At 32.3% G+C, this 15,364-nt stretch overlaps 1 protein-coding gene across 1 annotated transcript in view; it reads right to left on the bottom strand.

Annotated features, from left to right (window-relative positions):
* ADGRL2 (adhesion G protein-coupled receptor L2) overlaps nt 1-15,364 on the bottom strand; it is a 177,684-nt gene that overhangs the window by 19,893 nt on the left and 142,427 nt on the right. The window contains exons 10-16 of the mRNA XM_054721170.1: nt 14,689-14,872; nt 7,020-7,145; nt 6,517-6,722; nt 5,279-5,452; nt 3,942-4,151; nt 2,771-2,991; nt 1,393-1,459 (exon numbers count right to left, since the gene is read on the bottom strand). Of these exons, the coding sequence (XP_054577145.1) occupies nt 1,393-1,459; nt 2,771-2,991; nt 3,942-4,151; nt 5,279-5,452; nt 6,517-6,722; nt 7,020-7,145; nt 14,689-14,872 (1,188 nt within the window). The remainder of the gene's footprint in view (nt 1-1,392; nt 1,460-2,770; nt 2,992-3,941; nt 4,152-5,278; nt 5,453-6,516; nt 6,723-7,019; nt 7,146-14,688; nt 14,873-15,364) is intronic.

The raw sequence follows: 15,364 nt of genomic DNA, 5'->3' as shown, positions 1-15,364 counted from the left end.
CACCTCAAGTTTTCATTTGACTTTGTATAATTGTGTTAAAAATTCATTTTAGTGACAAACGTACATACACTTAAAGTAGTTTTAAATTTCCTTGAATTACTAAAATTTTTCTCAACTTTATGAAACACTAGTTAACCATAGAAGCTCACTTGTGTCACTTTTTAAAGAAAAAGAATGCTTAAACAGTAATAAAAAGATATAGGCAATATTTAAACTTGTTTATGTTTCCTTTTCAATCTTATAATGGTCAATAACACCTATTTCTAACAAATTAAGACTATAACTGAGTGAAAAGTTTTAAATACTGAAATCCAAATATATTTGCTACATTCTTTTATTTTTACTATATTTCAAATATTTGACTAACAATAATGGAAGAAGTTTAAAAAATACCTTAATGCCACTATACTTATATCAAATTTATTTTAAAATACAAGTTATTTGGTATTTTAAGTCTTAGAAAAGTAACTTTATTTCTAATAAAGCTAAATTTGACTTATTATTCACTCATTAATCTAAGCTTAAAATATATTTTTGACAATCATATACTTTACAAAGCGGTCCCCTCAATATTTCACGTACCCACTTGGCACCATACATAGCTATTACAATATTATTGACTATATTCCCTCTACAATACTTTACATCCCTATGACTATTTTGTTACTACCAATTTGTAGCTCTTAATCCCTTCACCTTTTTCACCCCCAAAGTGCCTCCACTCTGGCAACCAACAGTCTGTTCTCTGAAACTAATACAAAATAATACTGAATGCAAACTTTAATTGAAAAATAAAGTAAAATTAAAAACTACCCTAAAAAGAACTCAGAATATGGACATTTATTTAAAAGTACTAAATTACTGTGTGAAAATTAAGATAGTAAATATTAAGCTAATTTTCTTTCACTTTCATAAAACATTCATTTAATTCATAAATGCCATATAGGCTTGGTACAACACTAATATTATAGACTTTGGAGACAGAACTTCCTGAATTAAAACTCTTAGCAAAAACACTCCACTACTTAAAAATAAAATATGCTATACGTATCAGTTTTTCCTTTATAATTATCAATCTAGTTTCAAACCATGCAATCTTAACATGTTTTACATGTGAGTAGATTTTCAAAGATTATGACATGACATTTTTTATCAAATTAAATTAAAAATAAGAAAAAGTACTTTTTACAGGAGAGACTACTAATTAGTAAGTGTATAAACTCTCAATAATGGTATAACATTTAAAATATACTATATAATTTTATCCCACAAGCTAGATGGGTTTATAATCATTGAAAGCATAGATAAATAACAATAAAACAAAGTATCCCCTTTTCAATAGCACTGCTAAAGCAGCAAGCCAAAAATGAAGGGAAAGTAGGGTCTGCTTACCAGAATAATGAAAGTAACAGGTCCAATGAAACTCCATATAAAATAGTTATCAACATGAAGCCAGCAACTATTATGGAAAGAAAAATAATGTAATAAGTAGCTTCAATGGATATTCAACATGACAAGGAAAATATAAATTTTAAAATATAATAAAACTGCATTTACATTTGCCTTTGAAAATTCATTTATCATGGGCAAGAACAATTTTATTAATTCTAGGCTGAGTTTCACTTGAAAAACAGCAATATATTTACTTCAAACTATTGGTTTTCATTTCAGGTTTTAAATCTGATAAAGACACAGTTATGTTTGTATAAGGGAATAATAAACCCCACCACACCACAATCCCTAATTCTTAAGATCACTGACTTTACTAAGAAAAACTTGAAACTCAATATTCCAAATTGTCTCATCATTTTAAAACTATCTTCAATTTTTGTTTTTCAGATCTATATGTGAGCTAAAGTGCTTAATCCTAGGAAACATAATAGACAAACAATGCATATGTTTGTTGCAAAACTGCATAGCATAAATAAAATACCTCACCTGGGAATGGATAAATATTGGGGGGGGGGGAATTCAAAGCATATACTCATACAGTATTAGAGTAAATGATGCATAAACTTATTAAGACAGATTTTACTTAGTGGTTCATTTTTCACATAACACTGAATCCCCACTGAATTTCTTTTATTTGTCTTTCATCATCTGTACAGTCAAAAAAGCTTTCTTTAGTCCAAAGAATCTTTATATAACTAATTTTATCAAAGGAAAAAATAAACAGAATTAGAAGGCAAATTCATGCCTCTAGCAAATAAAGTCCTTAGAAACATGGCTATGTCCTACTTTCTGTCACTTTCCATAAATATCTATATTTTTATAAATGAAAGACAGTGACTTATTATAATCCTTTCAAACTGCCTGATAAAATATTATCAAAGTAAAACATATGGGAAGGAATGTGCTACTGTCACAATTCAGAATGAGAGTTAGCTGGAGGGCTGGCTGCACAAAGAGAACTAATGAAGCATTAGCTTAAAACTGAGTAGTTAGACCTGTCAGATGCTTTAAGTTCAGAAGGATTTTTCTTAATATCTTTCTAAGGCCAAAAAGTTATTTACTTTTTCAATTTGTTTCAGGTCAATCTTTTGTATTAAAAAAGAAAGTCCATAATTTAGAATCTGCCTTACCAGAGTACAAATCCTCTGAACCTAGAAAATTACAAAAGACTTGATTGTAATTTGCACACGGCATGCCCATTCTCTTCCAATAAAGCTTTCAGAGGCTATTTTAGTCTGTCAGGGAACCTCACTGACAGCTAACAGGCTTTAAAAAATTATTCACTTGAAAAACACTCAGGTCGCTTGCAATTACTTACGCTTTTTCTGTTCCATAGCTCTTATAGTCAATAGCAGCTGAAACTCCAACCACTGTGGCAGGAAACAAGTAACCAGCAACATAGTAATATTTCTTCCTTGAATATTCACTTTCAAAAACTTCAACTAACATTAGATAGAGCTGTACACCTTCTAAGCACATCCAGGCAAAAGCAGCCAAAAAGAAAAAGTGTAGAAGTCCTGCAAATATTGAGCACGCAATCTATAAAGAAAAAGAAAAAACAAAACAAAAAGAAAAACACATGAATGTAAACAGTCCACTTCAGAATTGTAAAACAGTCAGTCACTGATGGTGCTCACTACTATCTTTAAAAATAATATCATTATTTAAATACTGCTTCTTTAAAATTTTTTTTCAAAAATGGAAATGAGTTACAAACACTGCCAAATTTGGAAAGTATAATTAATGCTTATAGTATAATGTCAGGTGTGCTAGAAATTTCACCACTCTAAAGCATTATGATTTGTAGTGAAATTTTTAAAAGATTAAAGAAATAAAAAAGCATCTTAATTTCTCTTCTAGAATTACCCATGATTAACTCTTAATACTCTACTTGGAGATGATCTGTTTCATTATAGAACAGTTGTTTCCATATATACTATTTCTATTTTTTTCTATTCCAGAATTTAAAAAATTTGCTTTAATGACAAATACCCCAGCTCTAATGACCTAACATTACTTTCCTGTCATATGTAAAGGATTCTTAAATTCAGCCCAGTATAGATGAATATAGGGTGAAAATTAACTAATTATTAAGTTCTGTTCATAACACGGAAAAGTCATAATGAATAAAGTGCTCAGAATATGAAGAAATGATCACTGGTCAGAATAACTATGTGAGAAAATTAAAATGGTAAAAACAGAATCTTTCCATTCAGGTATCCCAGCATTCTTCTAATCAAATTATGTGTCTTAGTAACAAACCCTGAAAAATGTCAACTGTACCTTAATATGAGGAATGAATGAACTCATAATTTTTCTTAATGATTGAGCTGCCTTTTAATTTACTACAAATTATCCTTCAATTGTGCCATGTCAATTAGACTGTTAACAAGGTCAAATATTAATATCAGCATACAAGGATGAGGGGATTCACACTTGTCATCATAATTTTCAGAGATTCAAGGTCAATAAACTGAAGGGGTGCTTACCATGTAGTCTGTCTTATCAATGCCTATTAGAAAAATAAATTCAGCAATGAAAAGGTTGATACAAAGATTCTTGTGAATTGTATTACGGTCACTCTGGAGACCACGGAAAAAGCAGAAGGTGAAAATGCAGATAGCCAGGCAAACAAGGGAAATGACAATTCCCACCCAGGTGATGACTGTCAGGAGTAATTCGTGAACTCCATCTTTGTACTGAAAATAAAAACATAAAAAAAGTTAATATTCCTCATTACATCAACTCAAGGTGAGATAGTTTTCACATGTGATAGCTCATATTTTAATACTAAACCCTCTGAACACTCATGTGTGCTTAAACAGGGCTCAATACTAAAAAGAAATATTGATCATACAACACACTCAATATTATCAATATTTATATCCAAAGATGACCTATGAAAGTGGAAGAATTTACTAGAAAGTAATCCAATTATTTCAAAATGATTGAAATTATTACCTAAATAAACATAGAAAATATAAAATAAAGAAGATTTAGTTATGATTAAAAAATGGTATTTAAATAACCTTTCCAGTTAACATATGAGTCAAATTTTAAGTTTTTACTTTCTCTTTGGGTTTTTATATTAAACAAGAGGCCCAATGCCCGAAATTCATGCAAGAGTAGGCCTTCCTTCCCACTGCCGCCAGCACCGGCTTCCCTCTGGCACCCAAGACCCAGGCTTCCCTCCAGCCCCGGCAGGCACCCGGGACCAGGGCTTCCCTTGCAGCCCTGGCTTTGTCCAGAAGTTCATCCGGAAGGACGTCCGGTCTAATTAGCATATATTACGCTTTTATTATTATAGATTTTGTACTAAGACACAAGTACACAACAGTTCTGAGAGCTTTCATGCTATGTTTCTTAAAGTATTTTTATCTTCTGGCTATTTTTTTCTTAATCACATAAAGAAATACTAAGGAACATACCAGAAACCATTCTGACCTTTCAAAATCTGCAGTTTTGCAGTGAGCAAAATGATTAGGAAACTTAAAAGTTGTGAAATAAGATTCGAACATTCAAGAGGAGGAGGGTATGAAACTTTAGAGCCCTCTCTCTTTAGTATGACCACCTTCAACCCCTGACCACCTCTGCCAAACACCTGCCCCAAGGAGAAAAACTCAGAATAAGTCTGTAAAGCACATGGTTTTGAGAAGTAACAATATAGTGCCAAGGCTTCCTAAAATACATGGCCAGTGTAGAAACAATAAGAAATCCACATTACTCTGTTTGCTTTTTAGTTACGATTAGCACCCAAAGAAGGGATTGTCACCGAAGCTGTTTGGAATCTCTGAGGTTTTTCTCTGCTACTAATTAAAATACTTACTGCGATTTCCCTGTGGGCCATAAGAATTGCAAAATTGGTTAGGTGGCTGCATGCACACGTTGTACGAGTTTTATTAGTGTCAACCAGCTTGCAGCCCTGGGTAGACCAATATCCCATCATAGTTCTCTCTGAGTAGTTCCAGAAGGAGCAGTTTGCATTGAAGTAATTGTCAGGCTGGGAAATAAAGTGACAAGATAAAATTAGGATTTTTACACTCTAACATGGCAATAGCAATTGTTTAATATGTGTAAAAGGTAATTTAGATTAAACTTTGTAAGTTTCAGACTATAAAATTTTTCATCAGCAAAAGTGTAGGCTATGCTACGCAAGGCAGATATCTAACTTAAGAGGAGCTTTATAGTCCGAAACACTCTAAAGTGTACCCTAAATTACCAAAGACCCATTTTACACAATTACAATTTCCTTCTTATGATTTTATATATTGATCACACATTAGAACCATTTCTTTTCCTTTTCTGACAAAATCAGACCCATGGATTTGTTCTAAGAAAACTCTGTAAGGACCAAGTGTTTTAAAATCCATTTCCCATGTAGGGCTCATGTTTGTTCTCAGTGACACATTTGCAACATCAGGATTCTTAGAAGACTGAATCAACTGCAGCAGATATAAGACATGAATAGCCACGCACGTTTATGTTTCTTTGCCAATTTTGGAGGTCCACTGGGTTATCTGTGGGCACATATTCACTCTATGTATAGCAACAGCCCAAATTCTTCAGTCTTCCAACACAGTGTAATTCTTTAACTACCAACTTGCATTCTAAGGCATATCTCTTCCATCGTAGACTTGATAATATCCGGGCTTGATAACAATTGGGTCAAATATGATCAGAAAAACCAAAAAGAGATCTGCCACACTAAAAAGGCAGAGTCCTGTCAGTTAACACTGGGCTCTCCTGCTGCTAAGGTAAGAGTTGATTTTCATTCTAAAACAAACTAAAGTCATTTACATTTTCCTGTTGATTACTGTATTAGCTTTCATTAAAAATACATTTAAGTTGTAATAATCACTGAGCCTCATTTAATTTTATGTTCACAGACTTAAATAAACCTTCCTTCTGGCCTAGTCCAACATTTGAAATTCTAAAGGCAAGATCCTTTCTTTCCACTCCGTCATCTCCCCATTCCCCTTCTCCCCTTCCCCAGCAGGTCAGCTTTGCTTTCCTTCCTCACTGGTTTTCTAACCTTCTGCGACTTCATTAACATACATAACTTACATCAATGTGTGGCAGGGTAAAAAGCACAGGATCTGTCAAGTACACTCGGCTGGATTCTTTATTGATTGAAACCGAAATGACGTGGGAATTCACTGCAATGGTGCTATTACGGCCAATAAAGTCAGCACCCAGTTTTATGGTTGCATTTTCTGTACTGAGGAACTGTCCCAGGCTCCGGTAAATGATGAACACCAACTTTGCAAGCCCTAGGAAAGTAAAAACAGTCACATGACTTACAGGAAACACACTTATGAATTAAAAAAAAAAAAAGATACATTAAAATAAGAATAAAATGAAAAAAAATCCTTATGGAAAATCTTTATTTCGATTGAGTTCATTGGGAAACAGTAAGGCATTATTTTAAATATGCTGATAAATGTTAAGGTGTATTTGTTATATCAGGAGTCAAATACTCAGTATTTTAGACCTAACAGGTTTAAGCGAACAAAAAAAAAAAACAACAACACACAACCTGTCAGTTTTTAAAGACGGTTCCACCTTACCATTCCTGCTGTTCTGTTTGACAGTGTTTGCAGAGAGCTGGATTGAGCTGCCTGCTCCCTTGATGCCCAGAGGAAATTTGAAGTCCTGAACCTGTCCTTCTGTACTGAGAACTGCAACTTCCAGGACTGCGTGAGGCAAAGGAATAAAGGAGAAGGAGTAAGGAGGCATTCTTTAAACTACAAAGAGCAAATGATAATTGCATGAAAACTACTGTTTCTTTTTATCTACTTACAAAACTTTACGGTTAGAGCTCAACAAAATATGAACCAAATTACTCTAAGAAGTTCTTATGCCTTGACTACTCTGAAAAATTTCACATAATCATTTTGATGTATTTCATATATTTCGTGTAAGCATTTTCTTTTAGGTTTATATTTTTGTCATGAATTAATTCCAGACTTTTAGCCTATGAATATGAATAATATATGAATTCATAATACAAAATTTTCAGTGTTGTATTTAAATGATTAAACAAAAGTATTTCAAAATGATATCTTGGCTCCTTATGTTAAAAAACTTTTCAATGGTTATTTGCTTGTCAAGGGTAAAACTATGAAGTATAAATTTGAATGTCTCTATTGCATGTACTAGTATACATCTATTTACATGTATAAGATATGTTTTAATACAGAAGACTCCACAGGTCAGTTTTGCAGTAATAGATTTTTCTCTAATTTCTAAAAGTGGTAAGACCAGCTAAGTTTACTTATGAGAAAATGTCTGGCATGATATTAAAACTCCCCATTAATTTTCACTAGTAACTATCAATCTGTACATATTTATGTTGGGCAAAATAGGCCCTATGGGTCAAATCTGGCCTGCCACCTGCTTTTAGAAATAAAGTTTTATTGGAACACAGCCATGTTTACATTTTGTCTTATGGCTGCTTTGGTGCTACAATGCCAGTTAAATATTTGCAACTTAGACCACATGGACTGAAAAGCCTAAAATATATACTATTTGGGCTTTCACAGTAAAAGTTTGTCAACTAAGGGTAACACATACACTAAATAATTCAATAAATAAAATTCATATATATTTTTCCAAAGTACACCCTCTCTAATGGTGTATATATCCTTGCATAGTTATTTCTATACTTAGATAAACACGTATGTTCACATACACACATACAACGATGCATTTACTCCCTTTCTTTTTACAAAATGGGCGTATGCCATTATAGAGTAACTCTTGAATACTAATACTTTTTTACTTTTTATCTGTCACAACTTTGTTTTGTAAAATACATATAGATTTATTTTTAAATATAAAATTATAATGCTGGGAGATTTTTATAAGCTATCAGACCACATGTCAAACATCTAAAATACAAGTTTATAATGAGAGTCATATAACTCCTAGAAGTCTATCAGCTGAAGAGGTTGGCTGAAATACTTATTTTATTGATCCATGCTTAGAAAGATTAAGCTGATGAGCAGATGAATGGTCTCTCCTTATATCAGATTCCATGTATTCGGGTCGGGGATTAAGGGGGAAAGAAGAGTGACAAAAATATGCATCTAATATATGCCTCTCTTTTCCTTTCACTGAAAGGCACTCTATTATTCTCAAAACAAGATGGAAGACAGGATGAAAAAAGGAAATCCTCTTGAATTTCATGAAATGTTCCAAATACAGATATATATGTACAAAGAGTTAATTTCATTCAACAAATAGTTACTTATTAGAGTTTAAAAATTAAATATATAGATGCAAAAGTATTTAGTAAGTTTATACATACTTTAAGTACAACATCCTGAACAAACTGAGTTTAACTCAAAAAATCTTCCAGAAATTAATGCATTAGAAAATATATTAATGGCCTGACTGGAGGGGCTCAGTGGTTGAGCATCGACCTGTGAACCAGGAGGTCATGGCTGGATTCCCAGGTAGGGCACATGCCCAGGTTGTGGGCTCGAACCCCAGTGGGGGACGTGCTGGAGGCAGCCAACCAATGATTCACACCATTGATGTTTCTATCTCTCTGTCCCTCGCCTTTCCTCTCTGAAATCAATAAAAATATATTTTAAAAAAGACAATATAGTAATGTAATTTACCAAATTAAGATAAAGCATAAAGAATTAAACAAATTCTAATACTCATTCAATATAAGAAATCTTTACAAAGTAATAGGAATGAAAAAAAGAATTTTTTTTGCTCAGATAAAGGTTTTGGTGTCAGATAATGGGTACCTTTCTAAACTTAGAGCAAACATGGTGAAAAACTCTGGAAGCATTCCTTTTAAAGACAGGACGATCCCTATCACAGGTTTTATTTAGCACTGTACTAAAAGAAGAGCTAATGCAGCAATTCAAGAAAAACAAAAGCTATAAAGACTGGAAGGAAAAAGCAAGTTTTATTATTTACAGAAAACATAATTAACAACATAGTAATCTTGAGGGAGACTCCATATACTCTAAAAAGAAAAAGAATTTGGCAAGGTTGCAATCAGCAAAATTAACTGTGTTTCTATAGACCAAGTAACAATTAGAATATGTAATCTTAGAAGAATTAAAGTTAATAAAATTTTATCTTAATTACAATAAAAATAAATAGTGTAGTTCCCAAGGAATAAACCTAATAAAGGAAAAGTACAAGATATTAATGGGAAAAAACACAGAACTTTATTAAAAGATCTAATAACAAATGAAGGATTTTTTATGGTCTTACTTGGGAGAACACAATAAATTTGTGACACTTCTTTTAAAATCAATCTATAAACCGAAGTCTAATTCTAATAAAAATTCCAACAAGATTTTTTTGAGTACGAATAACTTGACAATCTGATTTTAAATTTCATGTGGGGGAGCCACGCCAAAAGCAGGCCAGGCAATTAATTCCTCACAGAACAGAACTGAAAGAACTCACCAGATAGTAATAGTATTGAAACAAAACCAAAGCAGCGACGCCTAACACATACTCCTAACATGGACATAAACTTGATATATGACTGAGATATCATTACAAACCAATAGGGAAAGGAATGGATTATGCAACTACAAATACAAGTATTGAACAACTGATTATCCACATGGAGAAGATAATCAAATTAATTACCTCCCACATACATAAACAAGTTAATTTCAGGTGGATTAAAAGCATAATTGTAAAAAAAGGGAAGTTTTATAATTTCCAAAGAAAATACAAGATCTTTGTAACTGTAAAGTAGAGAAGATTTTCTTGGGCAAAACACAAAAAAAAGAAAATACTTCTTAAAAAGATAATAGAAGCACAACCCTAAAAGAATAGACTGATATATTTTACTTCATTATTCTGTAAAACAAAAGAAGTCATAATAAAAGTAAAAAAGAGAAGGCATACATAAAAAATACATATTTGCAAACTATATAATTCTCAAAGAATTAGTGTCCAGAATGCATTATCCACAGAGAAAGAGGTATATAGGAACAAGTTGTAGACAACAAATTTACTGGAGAGAAAATGGAAAAACCCAATAAATGCATTAAGTAGTCAAAGAACTGCAAATTAAAACAATAATGTGATCAAATCAAACCTATTAAAATGACAAAGTTTATGTCAATAATAAAGTGTTAACAAAGACAGTGGCTGAGAATAATGGTATTACAGGTGAGAATGTAAAATAATAAAACTATATTGGGAAGCAATTTGGCAGTATTTAGTAAAGTTGAAGATGGGCATGCCTCACTCACAACCAATGCTGTAGATAGGATTTTAATGTATTTCTCTGTCCTATTTTTCAAATTCATCACAGTATTGACTACAATGAGAGGAGATGGGGAGAAAAGTAAGAGAGCAGAGAGGGAGAACTACCGCTTCTGCCAGGAGACCCATCACATTGTAGGCTCCATCACCCTGAGTCCAGGGTAAACATAACGTGGAGCCCACAGAAGATGACAGGGAGCAGCGCCAAAGCCCAGCCTGCAATGGTGACGCAGCATGATGAGTATAATCCCCCTTTGTTGTTGTGAGATGCTGTGACTTTGGGCGTTTTGTTACTGCAATGTAACTAAGCTTAAACTGACATAAAATCATGCTGGCTGCTAAGCCCATTGGGAGAATAAATGATAGTGAATTTTATAATGGATAATACTTAAACACCTAATCAATGGCAAGATACAAAGACAAGCAAACATGTGCCTCTTGAATAGGATTCAACAGAAAGTTCTGGGGGAGAGAGGGGAGATAAGACTTAAATCTGACCTGATCAAGCCTCCTGATATAATTTTCAGTATATATCATTCATGATAAAGTGGTATCAGAAGGATGAAATAAGCCAAGTCCAGAATGTGGGATATTTTACAGAACAAATTACCCGCTCAATTTCTTCAACAAAAATGAAAATGGTTTTAAAAAAATAACTGTATGGATAAATGGCTTTTAATTAAAAGAGACTAAATCATTGAATCAATCAAATGTCTGACATGAACTTATAAAAAATTAAGTTAGTAAGTACTAAAAAATTTACAAAAATCAAGTAAAATTTAAGTACATGTTTGTTATCTTTTGAAGCTATTTTTGTTAAATTTTAAAGTATGAAAATGACATTGTGTTTTCTTAAAAAAAGTATAGGATATTTACCAAAGTATTTACAGTAATAATAATATCATGTTAAAATTTGCTTTAAAATAATAACAATGACAAGAAGAATAAGTGAAACAGGATTAGCTTAGATGTTGAATTAAAAACTGCTTCTCTCAAGGTATCATTAAAAAAATTCTTTTAAAATCACATACTGAGGGAAAACATTCAGAGTATATACACTTGACAAAAGACTTGTATTAAGAATATATAAAGAATCTTTGTAACTTATTACTAAAAAGACCAACAATCTAATTAAAAATTAGCAAAATACATGAACAGACACTTCACAAAAAGATATATGAAAGTCCAATAAGCGCACCTGTAAAGTTGAACAGTTATCAATAAAATGTAACTTAGCAATCAAACAAATGCAAAACAAAACCAAAATGAGATGCCACTAGACTAAAATTAAAAATACATTTGAGAAGACAATCCTAAATGTTGGTGAAAATGTGGGGCAACTGGAACTCTCATTGTTGTTAAGAGTAAAAAATGGTACAATGACTTGGGAAAAGAGCAGCTTTAATAAAATTGCAGTCAAAAAGTGGAAATTACTTAAATGTCTAATAAGTGAGTAAATATACAACTAGTGGTATGTCCTTATGATGAAATACTACTCGGCAATGAAAAGGATGGAATTACTGATGCTCACACCAAGATAGGTGAATCTCAAAAACATTATTCTGAGTAAAAGAAGATCAAAATCATATATTATATGATTCCATTCAACTAAAGGTCCAGAAAAAGCAAAACTAAACTATAGATACAGAAAACAGATCAGTGATTGTCTGGAGCTGGGGATACCAGGAGACTGACTGGAAAAAGAGCATAAAAAACCCTTTTGAGGTGGTAGAAATGCTGGCCATGCTGTTAGTTAAGTAGGTGTACATTTGTCAAAACTCATCGAACTGTACAGCTGTTCTTATTGTATATAAGATAAGAAATAACTCAAAGTTGACTTTTAAAAGCTATACCAGATATAATTATAGCAGATATAATTATACCATTTTTATAAAGTCTTACATAAGGGTAAACCATACAATAAAGTACATTAAAGACTGAAGGAGAAATCACTAAGGAGAAAAAACAAATTGTCTTAATAACCAAAGACTTTGTAACTACATTCTAAATTTAGGTAAGAGCATCAAGAGAGTAAGAACATAAAAGCATAATGGGCCATTTTAGTCCTCTGTCTAAAATGAGAATAAGTTGAATGTATTCCTCATACTAACTCATGTATAATATTTGTCACAAAATTCTTTTTATCTTAGAAATAAAAAGACATACTATATTAGAATATGTAAAATGACTTTCACAGTGATAATTACTTGGGTAATCAATATATGTATACAGTAAGTTCAGGCATTGTTTTTGAGAAGTCAAACATGTATATTACATTCTATAAGAATCTCCACCCATAATGTTCCTTTTGTAAATAAAAACAATTTTTTAAGTATAAAGCATACTCCTTTAGAACTCTAAAAAAAACCATAGATATTGGAAAAATATATTCCTAAATACTTAAATTTTCAGACTATGTCTCAAATTGAGATAAAACTATCTGGGACATATAATAAGAGTTATCTGCATTATTCTAGGCTAATGGGAGCATAGACTAACAACCTGACCTGTCAGATTTTCTGGCACTCTTGAGGAGCATAAGAAGGAAATTTTAGTTTTGGGTTTTTTCTTTTTGTTTTAAATATAGCCTTTAGAAGACTTAGAAAAAACAAATTGATGTGATAACATTTTCCATGACTCATCCTCTAAGATGATCAAGTCTACACTCCTTTATCCTTACAAGTACATCACTGGAAACATTTGAGAAGACTCACTTAAGGTATATCTTAGGAATTTCATTAGACTAGTAAATAAATTAACCTCAGAAGTAATAAAAGCTTTAGACATGGGTGCTTTATTCACTCTGTATTATTATTAAGGCTATGGTAGGTACCATTATCCTTATGACTGTTCTCCCAGATCATGTCAGGCCAAATTATTTTGACTTCATTTAATTTGAAGTTACCGAGTTATCACTCTAAAATGTCACAGTAAATAAAAACATGATTTTAATAATACTTTACTTCTCTCTAGGAATTCATTTATTTAAATCTATTTAAAGTTTTGAATTTAAATCCAAGTTTCACAATCTAATTAATGTCTATTTCTTCTATATACTTTACATTTCTACATTTTCTAATATAAAGTCCCATGATTTAGGCAGACACAATTAGGTAATGGGATATGGCATCCCAGATAGCAAAAGTTCATTCAATATCCACTATTCCAGATATATACTCCTTTGGTGAAAGATTAGTCTACGATCCCTTCTGGGTTTGGTTATTTTTATATTTATGCTTGGAAAACTTTTTTACTTTATTTACTAAGTGATATTATAAAACTTTATCTAAACTCAAACCCACTGAATGAGCAACACTTCTAAATCAGTCAAACCTAAATTTATGTTACTGTACTTCTTTCAAGTATTGAAGTTAATTCCTGCCTCTTGTTGCCAGCCTTCAAATTCTAAATCATGCTTCAAAACTATCCGCAGCTATTTTGCAATCTATGAAGCATGGATATTCTACTGTATGGAAGATGTAGCTCACTGATCACATTTTCACCTAAAGGCAGTTGTGTTTAATATAAACATTTGGCTCAAATTGTTTGCCTAAAATATTTGACTGGGAGAACACATTCCAGAAAGTAATTTAAATTCATTAGGAACATAATATATGAAATGGAAAAGCGTTTGCCACAGTTCCATAGCAAGCACTTCCATTACTTAAGCAATCCATATTCAGGCATTTAAATACTCTAACACATTTTTCCTTTAATGATTTTTCAGTGGGCAATAAAAACAATACACACACACACACACACACACACACACACGACACCAACTTTTAAAAGATATAGGAAAGGTGCTGGCTTCTGAATTAAGTTTATGAAATGTGATCAATAATATCTCTTGTTAACAGATGAAAGTATTTCCACAGAAGAGACGCTGGCCACTGGGAAATAACAGATTCAGAATGGAAACATCATTATCTTAAACATCTATCTTCTAAATCAAAGATTAAGCCTGACAGCAGGTTCACTTACCAATATTTTCTGTGGGCATTGAGACTCTGGTTGGTTCTACCAGATTATCAGCCAGGACAAAAGCCCCTTCTTCCAACGTATCCAGTAACATCGTTGCAGTATGCGCTTGTTCGGAAGAATTCATGTGCTTCCACGATTCCAAAGCTTCAGGTTTCAGAAGGTTGTCCACTGTGTCAACAATTGCCTGCATTCGTTAGAAAACCATCATTCGTTTTGACTGCTTGTAGTACCAAGGTGATTTTCAATCACTGACTAGTGACAATTGTAATATTTATCTGTCATGATGATTTACTCTAATTTCAAGATGGAAGAACACCTGGACAACATATATCTGGTCAACTTGTAACATATCTGACTATTTCAGAGTAGGAATGGCTGAGGATTAGTAGACTACTATTTGATTATAAAGAGGATGTGTAAAAAAGATGGCTTTTCTGTTTATCTAATCATCTCAGTTGTTGAAAAGAAATACTGCCAGAGTCAGCTCTTAACCTGAGGTATTCCATCTTACTTGCATAGCCACTCCTACTTATAACCTCAAGGCTGGAATGTTCTAAAGAGCAAACACTGATGCCTCTGGAGTAGCCTAATAGTTATGTTTGGAAAGTAAGACATTATTTTTTGGAACATGAACTCAAACTTAATAGCTAAAACTGTGCCTTTTAATAATATCTGT

Source organism: Eptesicus fuscus, chromosome 9 (genome assembly GCF_027574615.1).
Source record: "Eptesicus fuscus isolate TK198812 chromosome 9, DD_ASM_mEF_20220401, whole genome shotgun sequence".
Classification (NCBI taxonomy): Eukaryota; Metazoa; Chordata; class Mammalia; order Chiroptera; family Vespertilionidae; genus Eptesicus; species Eptesicus fuscus.
The sequence above is the reverse complement of the archived record's forward strand: the minus strand, read 5'-3'. Positions and strand labels throughout refer to the sequence as shown.